The 23,795-nt window shown below is 39.3% G+C and overlaps 1 protein-coding gene across 19 annotated transcripts in view; it reads right to left on the reverse strand.

The window, feature by feature from the left end:
* The window catches only part of LOC123770661 (protein strawberry notch), a 125,918-nt gene that overhangs the window by 22,631 nt on the left and 79,492 nt on the right, over positions 1-23,795 (reverse strand). For all 19 annotated transcript variants that reach the window (XM_069305791.1, XM_069305793.1, XM_069305785.1 and 16 more), the window contains 8 exons: positions 23,292-23,533; positions 21,263-21,416; positions 16,244-16,378; positions 14,421-14,568; positions 12,917-13,060; positions 9,221-9,307; positions 3,357-3,446; positions 2,837-3,175 (listed from right to left, as the gene is read on the reverse strand). In XM_069305791.1, the coding sequence (XP_069161892.1) occupies positions 2,837-3,175; positions 3,357-3,446; positions 9,221-9,307; positions 12,917-13,060; positions 14,421-14,568; positions 16,244-16,378; positions 21,263-21,416; positions 23,292-23,533 (1,339 nt within the window). The remainder of the gene's footprint in view (positions 1-2,836; positions 3,176-3,356; positions 3,447-9,220; positions 9,308-12,916; positions 13,061-14,420; positions 14,569-16,243; positions 16,379-21,262; positions 21,417-23,291; positions 23,534-23,795) is intronic.

Below are 23,795 nucleotides of genomic sequence, written 5' to 3' on the forward strand. Positions count from 1 at the left end.
GTTCTAGATAGAAAACTATCACCTGAGGACCACATAAAGAATATTGTGCGAGGAGCCTATGTCCCACTTTCTAACTTCAGAATTGCTTTTAAATACATGGATGGCGATATACTAAAGAAATTGTTCACGACTTTTGTTAGGCCAAAGCTAGAATATGCAGCGGTTGTGTGGTGCCCATATCTTGAGTAGCACATCAACAAACTGGAAAAGGTGCAAACACATGTTACCAAGTGGCTCCCAGAACTGAAGGGTAAGAGCTACGAAGAGAGGTTAGAGGCATTAAATATGCCAAAACTGGAAGACAGAAGAAAAAGAGGTGATATGATCACTACATACAAAATAATAACAGGAATTGATAAAATCGACAGGGAAGATTTCCCGAGACCTGGAACTTTAAGAACAAGAGGTCATAGATATAAACTAGCTAAACACAGATGCCGAAGAAATATAAGAAAATTCACTTTCGCAAACAGAGTGGTAGACGGTTGGAACAAGTTAGGTGAGAAGGTGGTGGAGGCCAAGACTGTAAGTAGTTTCAAAGCGTTATATGACAAAGAGTGCTGGGAAGACGGGACACCACGAGTGTAGCTCTCATCCTGTAACTACACTTTTATTTATTTATTTATTTAATATATATATATATATATATATATATATATATATATATATATATATATATATATATATATATATATATTTATTTTAGTTATGTGTATTCACCTAGTTGTACTCACTCAGTTGTTCTTGCAGGGTTTGAGCTCTGCTCTTTCGGCTAGCCTCTCAACTGTAACTACTAACTAATTCTCCCCCCCCCCCCACACACACACACACACCCAGGAAGCAGCTCCGTAACAGCTGTCTAACGCCCAGGTACCTATTTACTGCTAGGTAACAGGGGCATCAGGGTGCAAGAAACTTTGCCCATTTGTTTCTGCCTGGTCTGGGAATTGAACCCGGCCCACAGAATTACGAGTCCTGCATGCTGTCCACTAGGCTATCAGACCCCCAAAGTGTGTGGAATCAGTCTTACCTTCAGATTGATAGTGGATAGGGGGTGGGGGGCTGCGCAAATAAGCAGCACGGCAGCGGAGTGTGGCGTTTGCTTGTTTCTTTAAATAGGGGAGTTCTTCCTCTGTTCGGTCTTCGGTTGCAATTTTCTTACCATGTGGGGGTCTGTTTCGTCATGTCCACCTTTCTGGGAGCCAACCCTGGTCAATGCCAGATATGGAATGCATCCAAACATGTGGGGGTTTCCATAGGCCATTGCTCCCTTTGCCTCTCTGAGGGGGCCAGGTTCTGGCTCGTGGTCTCTGGCAGGCTGAACTCCAATTGACTGATGCCCCAGACTAATATAACATGTATCAGTTTGGTAGCTCCCGGGAGCCAAAGGAGCTCCCTTTAGAATATATTTAAAAATTCTCTCTTGCAAACAGTGTTGTAAACGGTTGGAACAAGCTAAGTGAGAAGGTTATCTTGAGATGATTTCGGGGCTTAGCGTCCCCGTGGCCCGGTCCTTGACCAGGCCTCCTTTTTGTTCACTCCCCCCTCCCTAAAAGCAGCTCATAGCAGCTATTTAACTCCCAGGTACCTATTTACTGCTAGGTAACATGGACATCAAGGTGAAAGAAACATTTTGCCAATTGTTTCTGCCTCCACCGGAGATCGAACCCGGAGCCTCAGGACTAAGAATTTGAAGCGTTGTCCACCCAGCTGTCAGGCGCCCATGGTGTTGGAGGCTAAAACCATCTGTAGTTTCAAAGGGTTATATGACAAAGAGTACTGGGAAGACGGGACACCACGAGCGTAGCTCTAACCCTGTGACTACACTTAGGTAATTACATGTAGGTAGATGAGGTATATGACAACCCATACTACTGTTTAGATAGTACTTTTTGTAACTATGTGCACCATAGTACAAACTGCTGCTATTTAAATTTGAGAGGCAGGTGGGAGTAAGTGGGAAAAGCCCTAGCATGGGTAAGGAATTACTTAACAGGCAGGAGCCAGAGAGTAACATTAAAGGGCAAGAAGTTAGACTGATGAACCCTCTTTCTGACTTTCAGCCTCCCTCTAGCTCTCAGCCCCTTTATTCCTCTCAGACCCACTGTGCCCTTTTGTGGAATATTTTCCTATCACTCATTCTCTTTTCTACCAATACAGTACATATTTCTTAATTTAATACCAATCTGAAAGGTAACTTTCACTGGTCAACACCATTTCTGAAACCCTGTATTGTACTGTATTAAATTTCACTTAATGCCTTACTCGACAAACATTGTCTAGAGTTCCGGTTATCTCTCTCCATTCTCTCATCACTTGTGTCACTGTTTATCTGTCTCTAGTATTGTAAATGATAAGATTTTTTCCTTCTGCCATGTATGTTTGGTCCCAATGACCAACAACTGCTGATTTTATTACCTCTTAAGTTTTCCTGCTTCTGCAAAGGATTGGCGTTCCTAATGATTTGTCAAGACCTCTATTGGCTCAACTTTTTCATTTGATACTTTTCTTCTTTGATTACCTTCCCTTTCCCTTCCACTACCTTTAATCTGGCCTGAAGCTCTTATTCGTTTCCCTTCTGAGGCTCTTTGTATTCAATGTGCGAGATATAGTGAGTGTGGAAGGTCATTATTAATATATCTACCTTCTTTTCTAATGTTGCTCTCTTACCTTCAGATTGATGGCTCCCTAACCTCATTGATGTGACATGCGAGGTAATAATAATAATGAAGAAATGTGTACATAACATGACATTTATGCTAGCTTACTAAAAAAAACAAAATTTTACTCTTATTATGCAAAGTCTAATAATGCAAATAAAACAAAAATTACAAACCTCTAATATTCAAAATTTCAAGAGGAACATCGACTTCAGAACGAGACTCGTACATAACTTGACCGTCATCACTTTGAACCACTCGGCCTTTGCGTCCTGTCATTTCTGCAACGTTCTCTGGCCCTCCCAATTCATCAATTAGCTGGTCTAATGTATTGGGAGGTAGTTTTCTACCCAAGTTTTCTATTGATTTCAAGAGTTCTGATTTTAATTTATTTGCCTTTTCCACATGATCTCTAGGTGGAGGTGGAGCCCTATCTCCATTTTCAGCTCTGCCTTTTCCATTTTTCTGTTTATGATTTTTAGCCTTCCCACGTTTTTTGGGACGACCCCAACTATCTAAAAGGAAAAAAAAATGACGTTAATTCCATTTACTCTTAATAATAATGATCAAAAAATTTTAAAACATTAACACAAGAGTCAATTAAACTCAATCCATATAGAAATAGTAGATTTTTATGCCAAGATATAACATGAAAAGGTTGTCTCATTAAAATAAAAAAGCATTCAGTTCACTTGCCTTCATCATCAAAATCACTAATTCCTGAGAAGTCTGACGAAGCTTCCGATGAATAGACATCTTCATCTTCCTCTTCTCCTCCACTATCACCTATAACAAAAAGATAATTTAAATTATGATATAATTTCTATGTTAAGAAGCAAGATATTTCGACAAGCTAAGAGTCTTAGCAACTTTAAACGATGCATCTAAAACATTTGCTCCAAAATGCTACATGCTAGTTTTGGCACTTTGCAATTACAGCAATGGATGCTTTCTTGCAGAAACAATGGTGTGTTCAAGCCAAGCACTGCCTCACCAAGCTTAAACAGCTTGGACACAACCATACAGAAAAAGATAAAGGAAAGAGTTAGAAAACTCAAGACAATGTGGTAACAGGAATATAAGTGCAGTATATGGAGGTTGGCAAAATGTATCACACCACTATGAGGAACTACAGCATGATCAAGGCCAAGGTGCAGCTAACTATATACAAGGATCAAACACACCCATCACAATGCACCACTATACAAGTCCAAGGACATGCATTAGCCTCATTTGCTGTTTGGCAGCAATCGGGTTATGTATCGCCTACTCTTGTATCTTAAGGTATCCATTTTTTCAGGAAAAAAAAAAAAAAGGTCAAATGATACGTAACAATACTGTACATCATACTGCTTCGCAAACTCCACTTCACAAAAATCATCATTTATATGATTAAAATAATTATATTTTTGTACTATTATTTTGGATTAACTTGTCTAAGTCTTCAGCAATTATCTATCTAATGTTTCCTATAAGCCTACTATCTTACTCCACCCTGGCAGCTCTCAATACTATAAATCTTTCTCTTACCAAGCTTGATTACCTTTCAATAACTAACCCTGTGCATCATACACTACTGTTTTTCATTAATCAACAACACAACTAAACATTTATGTAATTCAACCAGCTCTAAATACCATTCTGTAATATTTTATAATGTACTGAATATGCACCATTAAATTTCATCATTTATACAATAATATGATTAGAAGATACTGAACAAATTATTATTATAACAGTTTATGACAGTCAAGCTGACACACACAATAACTTTTGTAAACCACATTTTTATATTCAAATCCTAATGTGACACCTAAAAACTCTAAATAAATCAAGGATTCAAATAGAACATAAGAGAAAAAAGCTTTGTGCTTAAACAAAAAGCTAGAGCAAGCCACGTAGGAGGTGGTTCCCATAAACAATGTCCAAGACAGGACAAGTTACAGTCAGGCAGGTAAGGTTGGGTCAACTAGGTCAACATCTCACCCTAACACAGCAGGACTGGGAACAACATACAATGAAAAGACCATTCAGCCCAGAATAAACTCCATGTAGTGATTTATGTATTGAATGTTCAAAACCTCCAAATGCTATTCAGCATAAAAAATGCCAAGGCATTAACTGCTAACCTGGCAAACTTCAAACTGCCACTAGATGTCAGCACTTGTACGGTAATATAGGTAGCTCAGCAATGCTCACCTAACATGTTACCAGACTAGATCCCCAGACATTACAGAGAAAGTCACGACAAAAAGGAAGGGAAGGATGTAAACAGAATTAAAAGATAAAGATGTCCAACCCCCTCTCTCCCCCCCTTAGATGATGATCATTAGAAAGACAGACACCAAAGTGCCACACACTAATTGAGGAGATACCAGCACCCCAAACCCAGATGTTATGACCAACCATAGCATATACAAACACCTATTGGGAGTAGCAAACTTCCAAAGATAATGAGTATAGGGATAAGCTTGTAGCAAAGCTTAACTCCCTGAACCGTGCATCACATCCAGGGATGTATTAAAGAACCATTTAAGATTTCAAACTCCTGTCGAGTAAATGGGACATGCTTACAATGCCTCGGGGAGATAATAAACACGAGTAAATGGGACATGCTTACAATGCCTCGGGGAGATAATAAACAGTCACCATCTTGAAAAATATTGAAAGCAACCCATCTTTTGTTTGTATCAGTTTGTATAATGCAACCTTAAGTGATGCCCTTTACATAAATGCATTGTACATGACAAGTGCCTGGCATCTTCCTTGGTTTCATAGACCTTAAAAATCTTCACCTTGGTTTGCATTTATGAAATACAGAATGTGTTAACAGATGGCTTCTCTCAGTTTTGCCTAACTGGAATAAAATAATAGATAGATGACGCTACCCTCATCTGGATACGTGAATCATACAATTTAACTTTTCAGGATAGATGTGGTACATGGAACCACACTTGCCCAGTGAAAATGATTCCATTTTACAGTCAAGATACTTTTGAGCTGCATGCTTTTTATCTTGATTATTCATTTAGAAAACCATTTGCAAACTCAAATCTGTACCTTCTGAAATATAGTAAGAAAAACTAGTCTAAAAAAATTTGTTACAAGATTGGCATGAAAGTAATTAAGATGTGAAGAATGACTACTGGAGATCAAACCACCAGTAAAGAGTGAAGTAGGAATCAATGACAGCATCACAAGATAGAGAAAAATATGTAAGAGAAGCAGTAGCAAGGGAAATAAACAAACAACAAAGATTGTGAAAGTCTCCTCCATTTACAGTTTTAATTGCAAATAAGATGCAAGCATTATGAAGCTGGGTGGTGTAAATGATAAACCAACACATAGTTATTGCACCAAGTATCAACTAGCTTAGAGCCAAATAAATATAATAGTGTTATTATTACCTAAAGCAAAAGAAAACTAATTATAAAAAAAACTTCCTAGACTTGCAGTTTCAACAGAGACTATCCAGAACATAATGAAGAAAGTTTTTAACATGTAAACTTTATTACCCACTTTGATTATTTACTAGACATGAAACAACAGCATCAACAATTAATAATATGATGGACCCCTAAGATATCGCCCAACTGAGAAACATCTCATAACCCATAGATAATACTCTATCTGTAGGATTATTATCTTGATCCCACTCCTAAAATTAGGTATAGATAAAACATGAATGCAAAATATACAATACTGGCAACTCCATGCATAGCTTCTTCCTAACTGTCATGGACTACATATACAGTATCAATACAAAAGTTTATGTTGTGAATGAGAAGCAAACAAATGGGATCTCTACCTGTCAAGGTCTCATCAAAGAAAAAATAAATAAGCAACATATAATACCAACATGTGAGGAGCTCAACAAGGTTTACCTAGGGCCTGGGCTGCAGTGCAAGGAAAAAGTGAATATTAGGCAGTAGTGCTGCACACTTTAAATTTACGTTAATAGCAATGCAATGCATAACCCTGCAAAAATATACACACACATTTTCATACATACATATATACACAGGTGTCGGGGAATCACCAGAACACAAGTTCAAGTCACTCCATTGCCTCAAAATGATTTTCATTGCTATATACAAACAGTACATACATACTCACACACACAATTATATATAAATATATATATATATATATATATTTCTTTTAAGTGCATCTGAGCTCAGCATTCCACTTCACCTGATCTTTCAGGCATCCCTGTGTACAGGAGTTGTAGCAGATGTGTGGAAACAGGCTAACATAGTTCCAATCTACAAAAGTGGCAGCAGGGAAGATCCCCTCAATTATAGACCTGTATCATTGACAAGTGTAATAGTGAAAGTATTGGAAAACTAATCAAAACTAAATGGGTAGAACACCTGGAGAGAAATGATATAATATCAGACAGTATGGTTTTCGCTCTGGAAGATCTTGTGTATCGAATTTACTAAGTTTCTATGATCGAGCCACAGAGATTTTACAGGAAAGACATGGTTGGGTTGACTACATCTATCTGGATCTAAAAAAGGCTTTTGACAGAGTTCCACATAAGAGGTTGTTCTGGAAACTGAAAAATATTGGAGGGGTGACAGGTAAGCTTCTAACTTGGATGAAAAATTTCCTGACTGATAGAAAAATGGCGGCAGTAATCAGAGGCAATGTATCGGACTTTAGAAATATCAAGTGGAGTACCACAGGGTTCAGTTCTTGCACCAGTGATGTTTATTGTCTACATAAATGATCTACCAGTTGGTATACAGAATTATATGAACATGTTTGCTGATGATGCTAAGATAAAAGGAAGGATAAGAAACTTAGATGATTGCCATGCCCTTCAAGATGGCCTGGACAAAATAAGTATATGGAGCACCACTTGGCAAATAGAATTTAATGTTAATGAATGCCATGCTATGGAATATGGAATAGGAGAACATAGACACCACACAACCTATATATTATGTGAGAAATCTTTAAAGAATTCTGATAGAGAGAGAGAGAGAGAGAGAGAGAGAGAGAGAGAGAGAGAGAGAGATCTAGGGGTAGTTCTAGATAGAAAACTCTCACCTGAGGACCACATAAAGAACATCTTTCGAGGTGCCTATGCTACACTTTTTAATTTCAGAATTCCTTTTAAATACATGGATAGCGAAATACTAAAGAAATTGTTCACGACTTTTGTTAGACCAAAGCTGGAATATGCAGCAGTTGTATGGTGCCCATATCTTAAGAAGTACATCAACAAAATGGAAAAGGTACAAAGATATGTAACTAAATGGCTCCCAGAACTGAAGGAGCTACGAGGAGAGGTTAGAGGCATTAACCACTGTGCTGCCCTGGTCGAGAAAATTCATTTGCCCATTACTGCCATAACTGAAAAAACACCTTTTGAATTTTCCGTACCCATTTGAATTGCAAGCGCGGTAGGTTGTTACGAAATGGACTCCTTGGACCTCCAGTGAGAAGCAGCCATCTTGAAAAAACATTCCCAGATTTCCCTAGGGCTGAATGAGCAACCAAGGGTGGGGCATGTGCTTCTGGCTCCCAATCCCCCTGTCAGATGCAGTGTTGAAAGTTGACTCTCTATCAGTGAAATTCAGACCGTATTGTTTGAAGAACTTAAGGGTCATGATAATGATGAAGCTAGGCATAGTAAGGACCTCACACAAGGGTCGGATGCAAGAGATACAGTACCGATGAAGACGATACAGCGAGTGTATCCAGTTGCAGCCAAGCTCCACCCATGCTAACCCATGTTATCTCCAATTTTTATAGATGATACATAGATGAATCGTTTTCTGGGTTCAGTGATGATGCATCTGAAACAAGTAGCATAGATGAACAGTGTTAGCAGCTTCCATGGTGGTGTTTTCCACAGATCTTTTCAAGAATAGTTTAATTTAATTTTAGGAGCCATTTTTAATCCTTTACTTTCCCCTTCTTCAAGACTTCTTCTTTTCCTTTAGTTCCCAAACTTTCTTTTTCAAGCCTAATTGCTTTACTTCACTTTCCAGAGCTGAAACCTTGTTTCTCAAGTTTTCATTACTGCTCCTCAAATTCTTAATTTCATCCATATGATACTTTAAAATGCACTCTTTTTGCCAACCTGTTGTGAAAACCACTCATGGTAATATTGTCCTCATCAAACCCACTAAAATCCTTCTCTTGTGTGTTGACTTTTCTCATGCTGGAGGGCCATATTGTGCTGGTCATCATGTGCTCCCACACTATTTCTTTCAATAACATTATTTATGCTTCTGTCTGCTTACTAGATATTCATTCATTATTATGCACTTTTTCACTTGATATTGCTTGTTTATCCCTCACAAATTAAAAAAAACACTGTAGCTCTCCCAGCCCTCAACCTCCCACATCAACAGACTTTTAAATACAGTATAGCTCTTAATTATAAAAAACAGATTAAGAAATTGAAGAGCAGTAACAAAAAGCTGTGACAAATAAAGCAAATTTCAGAAAAATCCAACATTCTCTGCCCAAGCTGCAAACCAACTGTCATACCAAACAACTGTCATTCTTAAACAAAAATTGCAATAAAAAGGTTACAATACCTGACATCTCAAAATCAGAGTCCTCGTCATTATCCGAGTGTGCTTCCCGGAACCTTCTTTTAGCTGCGCGCTGAGCAGCTTGCCGCACTAGTTGTTCATTACAAAAACAAAATAATTAGCAGTGTTAATCAAATATACAAGTATAGTACAATATTTCAAATACAACATTTGTATGAATTATTAAGGTCAAAAAGACAACTTATTCTAAAATGAAAACTTATTAGTGATATGAACAAAATTGCACAATATTGAAACAAATGTTTGGTACTTGAGAAGTAGAGTGTAATATTAATAAGCTAAATTAAATGTTCTCACTATTATCCACAGGACATTATAACATTTCTATGCAAGTAGACTTATTTGTTGCAGTTAGGATGATACACTATACTTTTGGAACACATATGGCCTGATGTTGAGTTACTTGAGCCATTTAATTATAAGATGACGATTAAAAATTATTTTATTATCTAAAATATATTTGCAATTATCATGTTACTTATCTATTTAAGAGCACCACTCAATATTTTTTTTTAGAGAGAGAGAGAGGGAGAGAGATTTTGATGCTCAGTAAAGGCAGAGTAGAAAAGAGAGACTAAATACATCTGACCATGTGTCATAACCTACCGCTTTGTATGTGCAGCACACATTTAGTTCCTGCCTCCACTCTCCCTCCCTCCAAAATATAAAACCAGCATTGAATGTAATGAAACGCCATTTTCTGGGTGAGCGCCGGAGGCTCCCTGCAGCTATCGGACTCATGTGCAATACATTAGACCAGGGGAGGGAGCCGGTCGGCCGAGCGGACAGCACATTGGACTTGTGATCCTGTGGTCCTGGGTTCGATCCCAGGCGCTGGCGAGAAACAATGGGCAGAGTTTCTTTCACCCTATGCCCCTGTTACCTAGCAGTAAAATAGGTACCTGGGTGTTAGTCAGCTGTCACGGGCTGCTTCCTGGGGGTGGAGGCCTGGTCGAGGACCGGGCCGCGGGGACAATAAAGTCCCGAAATCAGCTCAAGATAACCTCTCAAGAAGGGGTGGTTTGATTAACATTAGACCAAGCTGAACTACATTAGTCAACGTAGTTCAGCTTACTGGGGACCACGAGTCAGAACCTGACCCCTCAGAGAGGCACAGGGAGCAATGGCTCTGGAAAACCCCACTGTTGTTGGGGGTTTTCCTTATCTGCCATCGACTGGGGTTAGGCACCCAGAAAGGTAGGCATAACAAAACAGACCTGACATGTTAAGAAATTGCAACCGAAAACCAGAGGCAGAACTCCCTCAATTCCCAAGGTAACAAGCAAACAACAAAACGTCACACCAAGCTGCCGCACCACTCGTCTGCGCAGCACCCCCCACCCCCAGGAGGGAGAGGAGCCCCGGACCCACTGCGCCAACTACCTAACCTTCAACCTCAGTTCAGAGGCTAAGCATCAAAAGCAAAACAAAACTGCCGACCGGAGGGAGGGAGGGTGACAGGGAGCATCGAGGGCTCACCCAGAAAACAGTGTCTCATTACATTCCACGTTGGTTTTCTGTGGGAAGCCCCTTCGGTTCCCTGGAGCTACATAACCAAAGATAAGTAAAAGAGGGACCTACCCGTAAGATGGCCGCCTCGCGTTCGTCAACTCTAAGTCGAGACAACTGTCTGCAACCTGTGTCCCAAAGTGACACAAAAATCTACCCGTTGGCTTTCTGACGGGTAGATACACACAAATAAGTAATTGAGGGACTTACCCAAGAGGCGGCAGCACCGCAGGTCTCAAGATGAAGAAGACACACCCGGCCATGACAGACACCCCAGCTCAACACAGCTGGAGAGGGCCCATAACGTTCATGAGATACCTGGCGGCCAACATTCTGTTTGACCTCCAAAACTCCCATGCCTGAATGTTGACATACGATATATTACTAAAGACTGCAGTCAAAGCCGCATACTTCTGAACATCATGGGCACAAGGGTAGATTGCAGCCTGGCTGGACTTTATTACACCACGGACAACCTGAGACACGTTAGTCCTGGAACAGGGAACCAGGTAAACCGGATCCACCCAGAGTGCATCCACTGTCACCAAACAAGTGGCCTGCAGGTAGTGGCATACCTGATGCCACTACATACATGATGCACCCCTGGGCGAACCAACCAAGCATTAGCAACCAACAGACTCCTCCGGAAGCAAGCCATCTCATTCTTCGCCAGAACAGAAGGAGAGGCTGCAAACAAACAAAACGACCACCAGGACCAAAAGAACAAAACCCTCGGTGTCGGAGAAGAGCATGAAGCTCCCCTACCTGACCCCCAGCAACCAAAGCCAACAAAAACAACGTTTCACAAAATTTCGAACCGAAGAGCAGGCCGGAGGTGAAAAAACACACAAGAGAGCTTACGGAACAGAGCAGAAGTAACATCCACCCCGAACGCAAACTGAATCGGCTCCACCAATGCCGCACAATAAGAAGCTACAGTATTCGGCTTGAGATGCCAGTCTAGAAAAAGCCAAGAAAGGACATAACAACCTTAACCAACACAGACAACATCCTACGAAGAGAAAGGAAATGGCGGAAAGACCACCAGGAGACTTCATACTGTCACTGAGATGAAACCTGCAGGTGGGACATTATCAAAGAAGCCACCTAATCACCATACAAGTGGCAATAAACCCACGTCAGAAAAACCAGACGCGAAGAGCGGAAGAGTAAGTTGAACCAGCGAGATACCTCACCGGCCTGACCTCCTGAAAGAGGTGAGCCATGGAAAGACTCCCGGGTTTGGACACCGAAGAAGCAGTGCCTGAAACAGGGCCGGCTCCTATGGGGCCAGGAGAAGCACTCTTCCCTGAAAGGATTCGAGCTGAGCCAGAACTCGAAGTAACAGCTGGACCGGGAAATAAAGGTACAGGAACCCCCACCTCGACCAGTCCTGCCAGAAAGTGTCCACCACGAAGGCCTTGCAGTCGGGGAATGACATCACATACAATGGAAGACGCCGAGACCACGCCAACGCAGAGAGGTCCACCACCTCTTTGTCTGACAAAGCACCGAAGAAGTGAGTTCCAGGACTCCAGGCAACTCCTATACAGGAGCAGATTCCTATGCTGACATCTTCAATATAACCTACACTGGTGTCTACAGGCACTCTACAGGCTACTTTCAACTTCCTTTATTTTATGCAAAAACTTAGGTCATTTCATGGCTTTAACACACAGCATGGATGGTGAGAATGAACAAGAAGTAGTGAGAGGCAAAACCAACACCAAAGCCCTCAATTCCTACAACTTCAATCGTGTACCAGTCAGACTGCAACAATCTAAATTGCACGGGGTGAGTTCAAAAACACATGATTTACACCCTAATGAAGTAAAACCTACAGAGGTCAACAGCATGAGCTCCAGAGGTAGCCACAGTTATCATCAGTTTAAAAAAAACAATGACTACTGTAGATCCCTAGAATTCTACAAAAATGACTGACTCTACATCATCAGTGCCACAAGCTCATGGGAGATACTGGGGAAATCAGTCCAGAAATGAAGCTTAAATCTTTTTGATAGCATTAAAGATGAGTTAAAAAATATATATATTTACAGTATATATACTAATAATGTTACCTGTACCATGAATTCTGAAAAATAAATAATTTAGCTTCTTCAGTCTTAGAAAAATGCTATCCTACAACTTCACAATAAATTAATATCATACCTGGTTTTCTTTTAGAGGTCTTCCCGGTAACCTCATCAATTATGTCCTTAAATTCTTTGCTTGTTTCAGAAATTCCTAAGATCTTATTAATGCGGTTGCGATCTGGTGCTGGGAAGTGTTTCTCTACTAAAGTTTCCATCACACCTGGTACAATAATAATAATGATGTTATAGTGGACTCCTAACTGCATGTCTTCATTAACTTGTCTTACTGCACTAATGTCAAGATAATAAACAATTTAGTAGGTTGGTTGAACACAACAAAAAATACTGATGATGGAGAGAAAATTATGAGTAGATTTTATCTATATATAGTGTTATGCCTGTAAGGTCTTCATTAAATCTGGTTTAATAGATCTTACTAGTAAAATTTACACGTGCATAAAATTTAAATAATGAGCTGTACTTGTAAAGTTTTTTTTTTGTAAAATAAAATTTACAAGTAAAATTTACAAGGATCTTACAAGTAAAATTGGAGCCTACTTTCAACTTCACTTATTTTATGCAAAAACTAAATTGTAATAGATCAGTGGAAATTTTAGTGTTGTGTAAGCTGTTTATTTTGTATAGGTTTATGGTCTCTCAAATTTGTCAAGTGTTCTCAGAGCTCAGGTAATAGCTGTCAAGGAGTACAGCAAGTAAAATTATTCCGCCTATTACTGCCTCTGTTGCCAATTTTAGTAACAAACATTTACTTACAATTATCTTATTTCATCCAGACCATAATGTAAATGACAGGCTTCATCTTACAAAGGAGATGAATACAGAGGTAAAACTGTTGTTTTAAAACCTCTCTGAAGGGGCCAGGTTCTGGCGCTGGTCCCTGGTAGGTCTGAATTCCATAGCTAATGTCCCGGTCTAACATAACATACATTAGCCCGATAAGCTCCAGGGAGCGGTAGGGGCTCCCCACAGAAAATGCAATTGGGCTACACTGAACATTAACATACGGAATACAGTGGAACCTCGAGTGACAAGCAGCTCCAGTTACGAGCATTTCGAGTAACGAGCAAGCCACTCGCAGAAAATATGTCTTGACTGACGAACTTTCGCTCGATTAACGAGCGTTCCCGATGGTTAACGGACACCCCTGATGACAGTTTTGTTGTTGTTTCGCAAGACGAGTTTTCCACATGAAGAGCTCAGTGCAGGAATGGATTAAACTCGTTAATCGAGGCGCCACTGTATTAGTTTTATGCTCAATCTTATGTTATATTTGTTTCATTACAGTGAGGGACTCTCAAGGTATCACATCAAAATTTACTATTACACTACATTGCTGGATGTCAGTAGCTGTTGCAAGTTAACAGGAGGCAGTTTCATGATATTGAATGGAAACCACTTAGAAGAAAGAGGAAGAAAATAAACATGAATTTCATAAAGCGATAATGCAGAAAATACCTAAAAACAAAGAGTGCTAAGAGAAAGAAGCAGAGCCTAAGTGCTACATCTCAGTCTGCTGTAGACAGTTAAAGAAGCACACATCAGGACTACTTGACACTCACCTTTGGCGGTGGAAACAAAATCGGAAAGTTCACCGTCATCTCTCTCCAGTTGTTCTAATGTTCGTGCCTCGCCAGTAGATTGTAAACCAATCACAACACACCTATTAGTTTTAACAGCCTCACGAGCTAATCTGACTGCATGATCCACCTGGAAATAAATTTGTCACTAATGTGTGTCTAAAAGGAATTTCTTGCAAAATATTTCCATTACTTAGAAATAATAAGGCATTAAGAAAAAATGAAACCTTGGATGCTCCCCAAGCAAGCACACTGAAAGCACCATTGTACTGCCTACAAAACCTTTCCAAGCTATTCTTAGTTTCACTATGATGACTACCAAGTAGTGCTCTCACCAAACTGCTATTTTTCTCCAAACATAAGTTCACAACACAAAGCCCAGTCACATTCTTACTGACACACACAACTCTGATACCATGCACCAAATTGGAACAGAGAAGGACACTCTTCTTATTACTAGTTGAATAAGTAACAAAGGTATACAAAGAGAGAGTACAAACCTGTGAAGTACACCAATTGACCCTTAGCTGTGCATGACATCATATAATGGGGTTACACATACATGGGGCTCTTTAGTTGCTTCCTCAGACCTCCAGTAACAAACCCCCATTTTGAAAAAAATCCCGAGTGCCTCACTTTCTTCTAGGGCATTAGTAAAAAAAAAAAAAAAAAAAAAAAAAAAAAAAAAAAAAAAAAAAAAAAAAAAAAAAAAAAAAGGACCATGTCTGGTAACATGACCATCCAGTGTGTGAATGTGCAAGGCAGCCATACTAGGAGCCACTGAACTTTTATCAATAGCAAATGCCATTATATATTTCAGGCAACATGTCCAATTATAAGATTTAGGCTTATATATAGGCTAATACAGTATATATTATTATACATAAATACAAGGTGCATGTATATTTATACACATATCTGTACATAACTATTTTTAAAAGTTATCCCTAATGAACCCAATCTTTGACACATCAGAACAACTTATTAAAACCAAAATACTATATATAGCAAGGAAACAAAAATAAGACAGCCAGTTATTCGTGTGTGGCCCTTCACTCATTTCTACTCCAAAAAATACAACTTCTCTGGCCCACTGCAGCTAAACCATAAAAAATACACACTTTTCATTTGGAATTTTTTTCCTTCCTAGATGCTAGTTAACAATGTCAAAAGAAGAAATAATGTTGAGCAATTTATTTAATGTGCACCCGAGTTTTGCATGCCAAAATCGCTTGAGCAGCCAAAGGGTTAAATTCATTGTACAGTATTATCTCAGCAAGTACACAGCACGAGCTCATTGAATATGAACCTTACGATTCTAAGGATAAATGTGTCACAATTTGATTTTATCTCAAGCCTGCCTAATGACCACATAACAGGTCCAAAAGAATGTAACAGTGACTGGTTGGGAACCTGGAGCTGCCGAGTGTGTCACCATCTAGTTGAAGTTGGGGAAGCAACTAGGTAGCCCACCAACTAAACATCAGTCCCTCTAATGCCAAGTAGAACTTACAAGATCTTGATAATAATCTTGAAGTGTGTGAGTCAACTTTCTCTAATCCCTCTGGGTTGACCCAGTGTCTTCCTAGCACGAGTATAACTGGGAACATTTGTTGAAAATAGTTCCTGCTACATAAATGCACAATGATCCACTGCCTATTATGATCCTATTCTTAAGACACAGTAAACTTGCTTTAAGGAGCATCCCAGTGGAATTTGTGGAAGCCACAGTCTAACTGGGTTTCATTAAGTACATAACAAAGTTAATGCAAAGCACAATTAAACAATGGTCAGAAGAATCATACCTTAGAAGCTATACACAGGTACTTGAAGAAACGTTGGTGAGATGACCAGAATTGACCCCACATAGACTTTTTCATGCCTTTTTCTGCATTAATTAATTCTGATGCTTCCTGGAATTTCTGTCGTGCATCCACCCACTGTGATCAAGAAACACCAGAAATACATTAATCACACAAGTGTAAGATAATAATGGATCAACAAAAAGTTAAAAATTCATACAATACAGGCAACTTGCAATATTATGTGGCCTTATTCTGCATGGCTCAAAAGTACATGAACAAATAATAGAAATAAAATACTCAACAGTCAACATTTGAAATTATGTGAAATTGTGTGGCAATTGACGTTATCGATACAAAGTCAATTTATTCTCCAAAACTTATAATTAGTATATTCCATGTTAATTAACCCTAAAAGGCTGGTTATTGTAACATGTTGATCCCAAGGTTATTGCAGTTATTGTCATTTGATGAATTTTGTTGATATCACCCATTTTTATACATTTTTTAAATATGGTTAAAATAATTATAATTAATTCATTTTGTCAGAGGACAGGCAGCCAGTTTATATATACATGTTAGGCTTATATTAACCCTTAAACTGCGCAACACGTCATATGACGTGTTGGAGTACTACGCAAGATTTAAACGGCCTGCGGATACACGGGGTTCACCACACCTTCATCAGGGCTCTTGTAAACAGACGCTATCTTTTAAAAAAATCATGGGACAAACTCCCGGGTGTTAGGGGCCTCAGTATTGAGTGAGCTACCAAGCCTGGCGCACGCAGCATGAGCTCACAGCACTGCTGTTCAGCTTGTGACCACAGCATCGCCTAAAAATGCCATAATATACTTGTTCATGCTATTATGTAGTGATGATATTATTACAGAAGACCCCTGACTGTCATAAAACTGACCAGGGTTCTGATAATAGCAGGATTGTGAGTGTGAGTGTTTTAATTATATCCACTCCTAGATCCTTCTATCTTTCTGATCCCCGCAACTGCCATCCATGTATGGTGTAGATGCCTTCTGGTCTCCTCTCCCACTTTCCCATCATTATTACCTTGCACTTACTGGGAGTGAATTCCAGCAATCATTTGTCTGACCACTCCTGAAATTTGTTAAGGTAGTCTTAACTTTCTGCAGTCCTCATCTGTTTTCACATTTCTGATCAGCTTTGCATCATCTGCCAACTCTGACATGTCTGCGCTTACTCCCTCCGGTAGGTCATTTACATAAATTAGGAACAGTAGTGGCCCCAGGAGAGAGCCTTATGGGACCCGGGAGCTGGTCGGCCGAGAGGACAGCACGCTGGACTTGTGATCCTGTGGTCCCGGGGTCGATCCCGGCCGCCGGCAAGAAACAATAGGCAGAGTTTCTTTCACCCTATGCCCCTGTTACCTAGCAGTAAAATAGGTACCTGGCTGCTTCCTGGTGGTGGAGGCCTGGTCGAGGATCGGGCCGCAAGGACACTAAAAAAGCCCCGAAATCATCTCAAGATAAACCTCAAGATGACCCCACTTGTTACATTTCTCAAGCTTGAAACCACCTCTGACTATGAGTCTTTGCTTTTTGTCCTTCAGCTACTCCCTTACCCAGTTCAGGTGTTTTCCCAGTTATCCCGGCCTGGTTCTCCATCTTGTAAAACTCTTTCATAGGGAACAGTGACAAATGCCTTTTGACAGTTTAGAAAAACACAGCCTTCCTTTTCCTGTCTTATTTTTAGTAACCTTGTCATAAAATTTAATCAAGTTTGCCACCTTGTCATAAAATTTAACCCTTAAGCTCCTAAAGGGTCCTGAGGAGATTTACACCCCTGTGCACAAGATAAAAATCTAAAAAATTATTTCGTCTTCTAAAAACGTTAATTTCTGTTCCCTGAGCATGGGAAAAATAAAAAAAAAATAGTAGGTGACATGTTTTGGGCGCAATAGACCGAGGAAATCTGGCAAAAAGTAGACGTTGACAGAGCGGTCGTCAGAGCCGGTCAGCGTCACCCGAGCTGACAGGTGGGAGTTGCCTCAAAGATATTATCACTTAATTATTTCAATATCTCCGATTTTTTCTTAGTTTTTTGCAGTATTATTATTCAATAGTGTGTATTGTGATATATTTATATAATAAAAGGGGTGAATAATCACTATACTCAAAAGTATGGTGTGCATATTAATGATTCAATTATTATGTTCATAAAACAATAAACAAATAGTTTTGCTGTTATTTCACTATATACACAGGTTATATATAAGTATCTGCATGTTTTGTTCACCATAACGAACCATTAAACTGGTATTGAGTGTCGAAAAGCAACGAGGAGTGACCGCCACACACCAGCCAGCCACTTGTTGCCACTCCCTCAGCAATGCCTCACTCGCCCACTTTCTCCTCCCACCATCCTGTTTTATATTTTATTCACAATATACAGATGTTATATATAAGTATCTACATGTTTTGTTCAACACAACTGTACAACTAAGCTGATATAGTTAGCTCAGGCCCAAAGAGTCGTCGCTACATACAGTCAGCTGACGGCTGCCTCCCACACTCATTCAAGGTCACAAGTACTAAATTTCTCCCCCAACAATACTGTTTGCAGTGTTATTACACTATATACATATATTATATATAACTATCTACATGTTGTATGCACCGTAACTGTACACCTAAGCTTGTAGTGCCCAAAGAGCATAGTGGCCACACAAATCATATTCGAGTACGAAACTTTCTAATATTTTTGGCACATTTGTTTCCTTTAATTTGAATTTGTGTCCTCTTGTTCACAAAATTGCTGGTTTCAGGAATTCCTTAGGAATTCCTCGTTGTCAATTTGGTCTATCCATGTTATTGTTTTGTGAGTGGTGATCCTCGTAACTCTTGTTTTTCAGTTCTGGAAGCCATTTTGTAGCATGCCACTGCACCTTCTTCAGTTTATTTGTACGCTTCTCGAGATATGGGCATCATACAACTGCTGCATATTCCAATTTTTGTCTCACAAAAGTCGTGAACAGTTTTTGTAGTATTTCACCATTCAAGCAGTCAAAATAGAGTCTTAAGTTGGAAAGTGACACATGCGCTCTTCTCACAATGTTCTTTCCGTGTTCCTCTGGTGACAGTTTAGTATCCAAAATCACTCTAGATCTCATTCTTTATTAGAGTTCTTTAATTCCTTTCCACATAATTTACAAGTTGTGTGTGTGGTCTATTTACTCCTATTCCACATTTAATAAAATGACATTTATTCACATTGAATTCCATTTGCCACTTGACGCTCCAAGCACTTATTTTATCTAGATCTATTTGAAGGGAATTAGAATTGTCTGTGTCTCCTATCTTCCCAAGTATCTTAGCATCATCCACAAACATGTTCATATAATACTGTATTCCTTCTGGTAGATCGTTTATGTAGACGACGAACATTACTGGTGCAAGAACTGAACCATGTGGTACTCCGCTAGTGACACCCTTCCAGTAAGATACATTGTCTCCGATTACTCCTCTCATCTGTCTGTCGTTTAGAAATTTTTCATCCATGTCAGAAGTCTCCCACCTTTCCAGCATCTTTCAGTTTCCAAAACAATGACTTGCATTGGACTCTGTCAAAATCCTTTTTTAGCCCCAGATAAACACAGTCAACCCAACCATATCTTTGCTGTAGAATCTCTGCGGCTCTACCATAAAACTAAGTAGATTTGTTACACAGGATCTTCCTGCTTAAAAAACATACTGTGTTATAATGCCATTACTCTCCAGGTGTTGTACTTATTTAGTTTTAGCTATTTATTCTAGTGTTTTCACTACCAGTCTTGTTAATGATACGGGTCTATAATTTAGCAGATCTTCTCTGCTACCATTTTTGTACATTGGAGCTATGTTTGCCTTTTTATATATATCTGTTAAGATTCCTGTGCACAAGGATGTCTAGAATATCAATTGTAGTGGAATGCTCAGCTCAGATGCACATTCTCACAGCACCCAAGGAGCAACTCCAGAATGTGCAACTGAGCTGAGCATTCCACTCCAACTGATATTCCAATTGTGTTGCGGCTGGTGTTTTTTCTTCTTTGTGATACATGCTCTGCTCACTAACTTTGGTCGGTACCATTATTTTCTTTTTCCACGGATAGGTAGTTTTAGGGAGCCGCAAGAATACCTGAAATGCCAATTTCTGGGAGAGAACCGATGGATTCCTGACATCATCCCTCTCCTATTGAGTCTAGGGTGGCTTTTACCATAATCATAGAACTAAAGGTGGAGTAGCCAGCTGTCCTGGTCTGCTGCCCTAATCCCCCCCAAAGGAGGGGAGGGAGGGGGGGAAGCAAACAAGCTAGCACTAGTTTCATGAATTTTCGATAGTTTATCTATTTATTATTTTTTGAGATATATACAAGAGTTGTTACATTCTTGTACAGCCACTAGTACGCGTACTGTTTCGGGCAGGTCCCTGGAATACGATCCCTGCCGCGAAAAATCATTTTTACAACCAAGTACCCATTTTACTGTTGAATTAAACAGAGGCTACAGTTACGGACGTGCTTTACATCTTCGAGGAGTTCTTTTAGCATATTTGATGTCTTAATATTTTTTATAACCAGCAGTGGTCAGCTTTGTTTTGCTGACTTTGTGAGTGCTATTCTGGTGGTGGCAAACATGATTGAAATTCACCGAGTTATTGTACTGCCACTTCTCTCTACGCCTCATTAGAGGGGTTAGGGACAGGCTATGGGTCATGGTCCCTGGTAGGCCTAAAAATACTCTGCAACTGACGGCATCTAGCAGGTTGGCACTAAATTGGCATTGTAGCTTCAGGGAGCCACTAGGGCTTATCCAGAAATTGGCATTTCATTACATTCAACACTAGCTTTTAGTACATTTGATCAATAGTTGCTTCAAGTACTGTAAGTACTCCTAAGATACTGTATTATCTTTGGAGGATGGCTTGAAAGATTTACCAAGTAATATAAATTTATTGTTTCACCTTTAAAAAAAAATTATAAAAAGTTAAGAAATTGTTACTTACCAATTTGACAGACTCATCATACATATGTTGAAAGTCTACATCTAAAGGAACTTCTTCTATTCTGAAAGATACTCCATGGAAACTTAATTGACGAGCAATGTACATCCCACGAAGCTTTAAGTCCATAGCCACAATTTCCATAGCACCAACACCCCTAGGAAAATACATTTGAAAAACATTTCAATAATTTGCTGTGTTGTAGTTCATCAAACATTCAGTACTTAATTTACATATAATAACAAACATTTATCATAAATCCTAAAATGAAAAGATTAAATAATTATTACACACAATAATGTTAATAAATAACCAGTGACCTTCATGAATCAAGATGCTAAAGAGTATCGAAGCTGTGACTTTCTACTCAGGTCAGATTTCTCAGTTACAAGTAAACACTGTGTATCCATGCTACAATCATGAAAACCAAACAAAATAAACTAGTGTGGTTGAATTATGAAGGCAAAAGAAAAAGGTATCCCAAAGCACCATATCTCATGAGTGGCTTAATGAGTACCTATGACTGGTATAACGTATTTCTGTTGACTACTTGATCAAGTGTGGTTGCTACTGGTTATAGTACAAAGGACATCACAGCCTACACAACCCAGCTGATCTAGCACTTGCTGCAGGAGCCTTTCTCCTTAATTCCTTCCTTTTTTCTTAACACAATGATTAGGGTTTCGTAAGTGCTTCTACTCCCCGAGTCTGGCGAGGGGCCAGGCTCGATATGGTCTAGTGAGATAATCACGTAACCATGATCCAAGGTTAGCCTAGCATCACACATCTTGCAACAAGTTGGAAGTACACGCAATGAACCTAATTTTTCTGCGTATCTTTATTGATATTACTTCGTTTCTCAAGTGCAGCGTTGCCTTGGGCTGTCAATGTTATTTGTATCACAAAATATGTAGATTGAAGGTACACGGATTTATTTGTGTCACATTCTTTGAACATTAAAACATGCAGTTTTGTTGTTATTACACTATATACACTCATATACAGCTATCTATATTTTCGGAAGATATAACGAGCCACTAAGTACTTTTGGTGGGTGTGGTAATGAAATCATAGTACAGTATAGAGCCACACACTGTGACCAGACTATGCCAGCAGATGACATCACCTGAGGCAGAAAAATGCCTTCAGTATTACTGCACACATCCCGAAGTCTAGCCACATCATCATCATCATCAGATTCCTGTCCCTAAGTCATGAATATAAATAATTTTCCACAAGATTAGCTTCTAAAGGAACACGATGTCATGTTGCATGATGCACAGATTTTATCTTGAGTATTTATCTTGAGGTGATTTTGGGGCTTTAGTGTCCCCGCGGCCCGGTCCTCGACCAGGCCTCCACCCCCAGGAAGCAGCCCGTGACAACTGACTAACACCTAAGTACCTATTTTACTGCTAGGTAACGGGCATAGGGTGAAAGAAACTCTGCCCATTGTTTCTCGCCAGTGCCCAGGATCGAACCCGGGACCACAGGATCACAAGTCCAGCATGCTGTCCGCTTGGCCGACCGGCTCCCCCGGTTGGCCGAAACCTCAGCTGTGCTGTGAAAGTTTGCCTCCTCCTGTGATCATAATTAGCAACATGTTCAATGATATCTGAACCTTGTATATAGTTTTTTTTTTCAAGATAGCATATGAATACTGGAGTTCTGCACAACAGGATGTGAGCCTCATGTACCCACAAAAGTTTTGAATCATTCCCTATAACTATAAACGAGTTTTCTCAGTAGGTGTACCATCAGTCAACTGTGATATCTGGGTATGCACAGGGCAGGAGTTAATTCAAGTGTATTATGTGACTTTACAACATTCTTTTTGTTCTTATTCCAGATTTTTTTTTAATGATAACCCTAAAACTTGTATATAAATAACGGTTCGAGAAAACTTTGAAAATAAATAGATTAATAATATGTAAAGGTGGAATCAAAGAATAACTCTACAGTAGAGTGCTGCAGAAGGAATTATTGTCAGATAAGGATAAAACAAATACATACATGAACTTACTAAACTTACCTCTTTTCCACAGCACTAATAAAATCAGTGAACTCTGGAAATGGAGTACCTTTCCCCCAAATTCCTAAGCGAACCATATATGCCATGTTCTTGGGTTCAGAAGCACCTGTCGCAGATGCATAAACAACGCGAGCCTTAGGCAACTTATTCTGTAAATCTAAGACAGTCAATCCTGTTTTGGTTGGCTTTCCTGAACCAACTGGGCTTAGATTCTTGGCACGATGACATTCGTCAAATACAATCTGCAAACAAAAATTTGTTTTAAGAATTTACCTCTAAACACTTTTGTACATCAGGAGTGTGGGGACTTTTGTTGTTATTGTTGTCTAAATTGAACTAACTTTCAGTCACTAACCCAGCAATAAGTAACATATTATAATTATACTCACTGTCATAAGAACCTATTTATTGGGTTAGAACATTGATTTTAGAATCAAAATACTGAAAAATGAATGTCCTTAACCATACAGTAGACACAAAAGTGAAAATATTTCTATATAGCAA

The sequence above is a fragment of the Procambarus clarkii genome, chromosome 56 (assembly GCF_040958095.1).
Source record: "Procambarus clarkii isolate CNS0578487 chromosome 56, FALCON_Pclarkii_2.0, whole genome shotgun sequence".
Taxonomy (NCBI): Eukaryota; Metazoa; Arthropoda; class Malacostraca; order Decapoda; family Cambaridae; genus Procambarus; species Procambarus clarkii.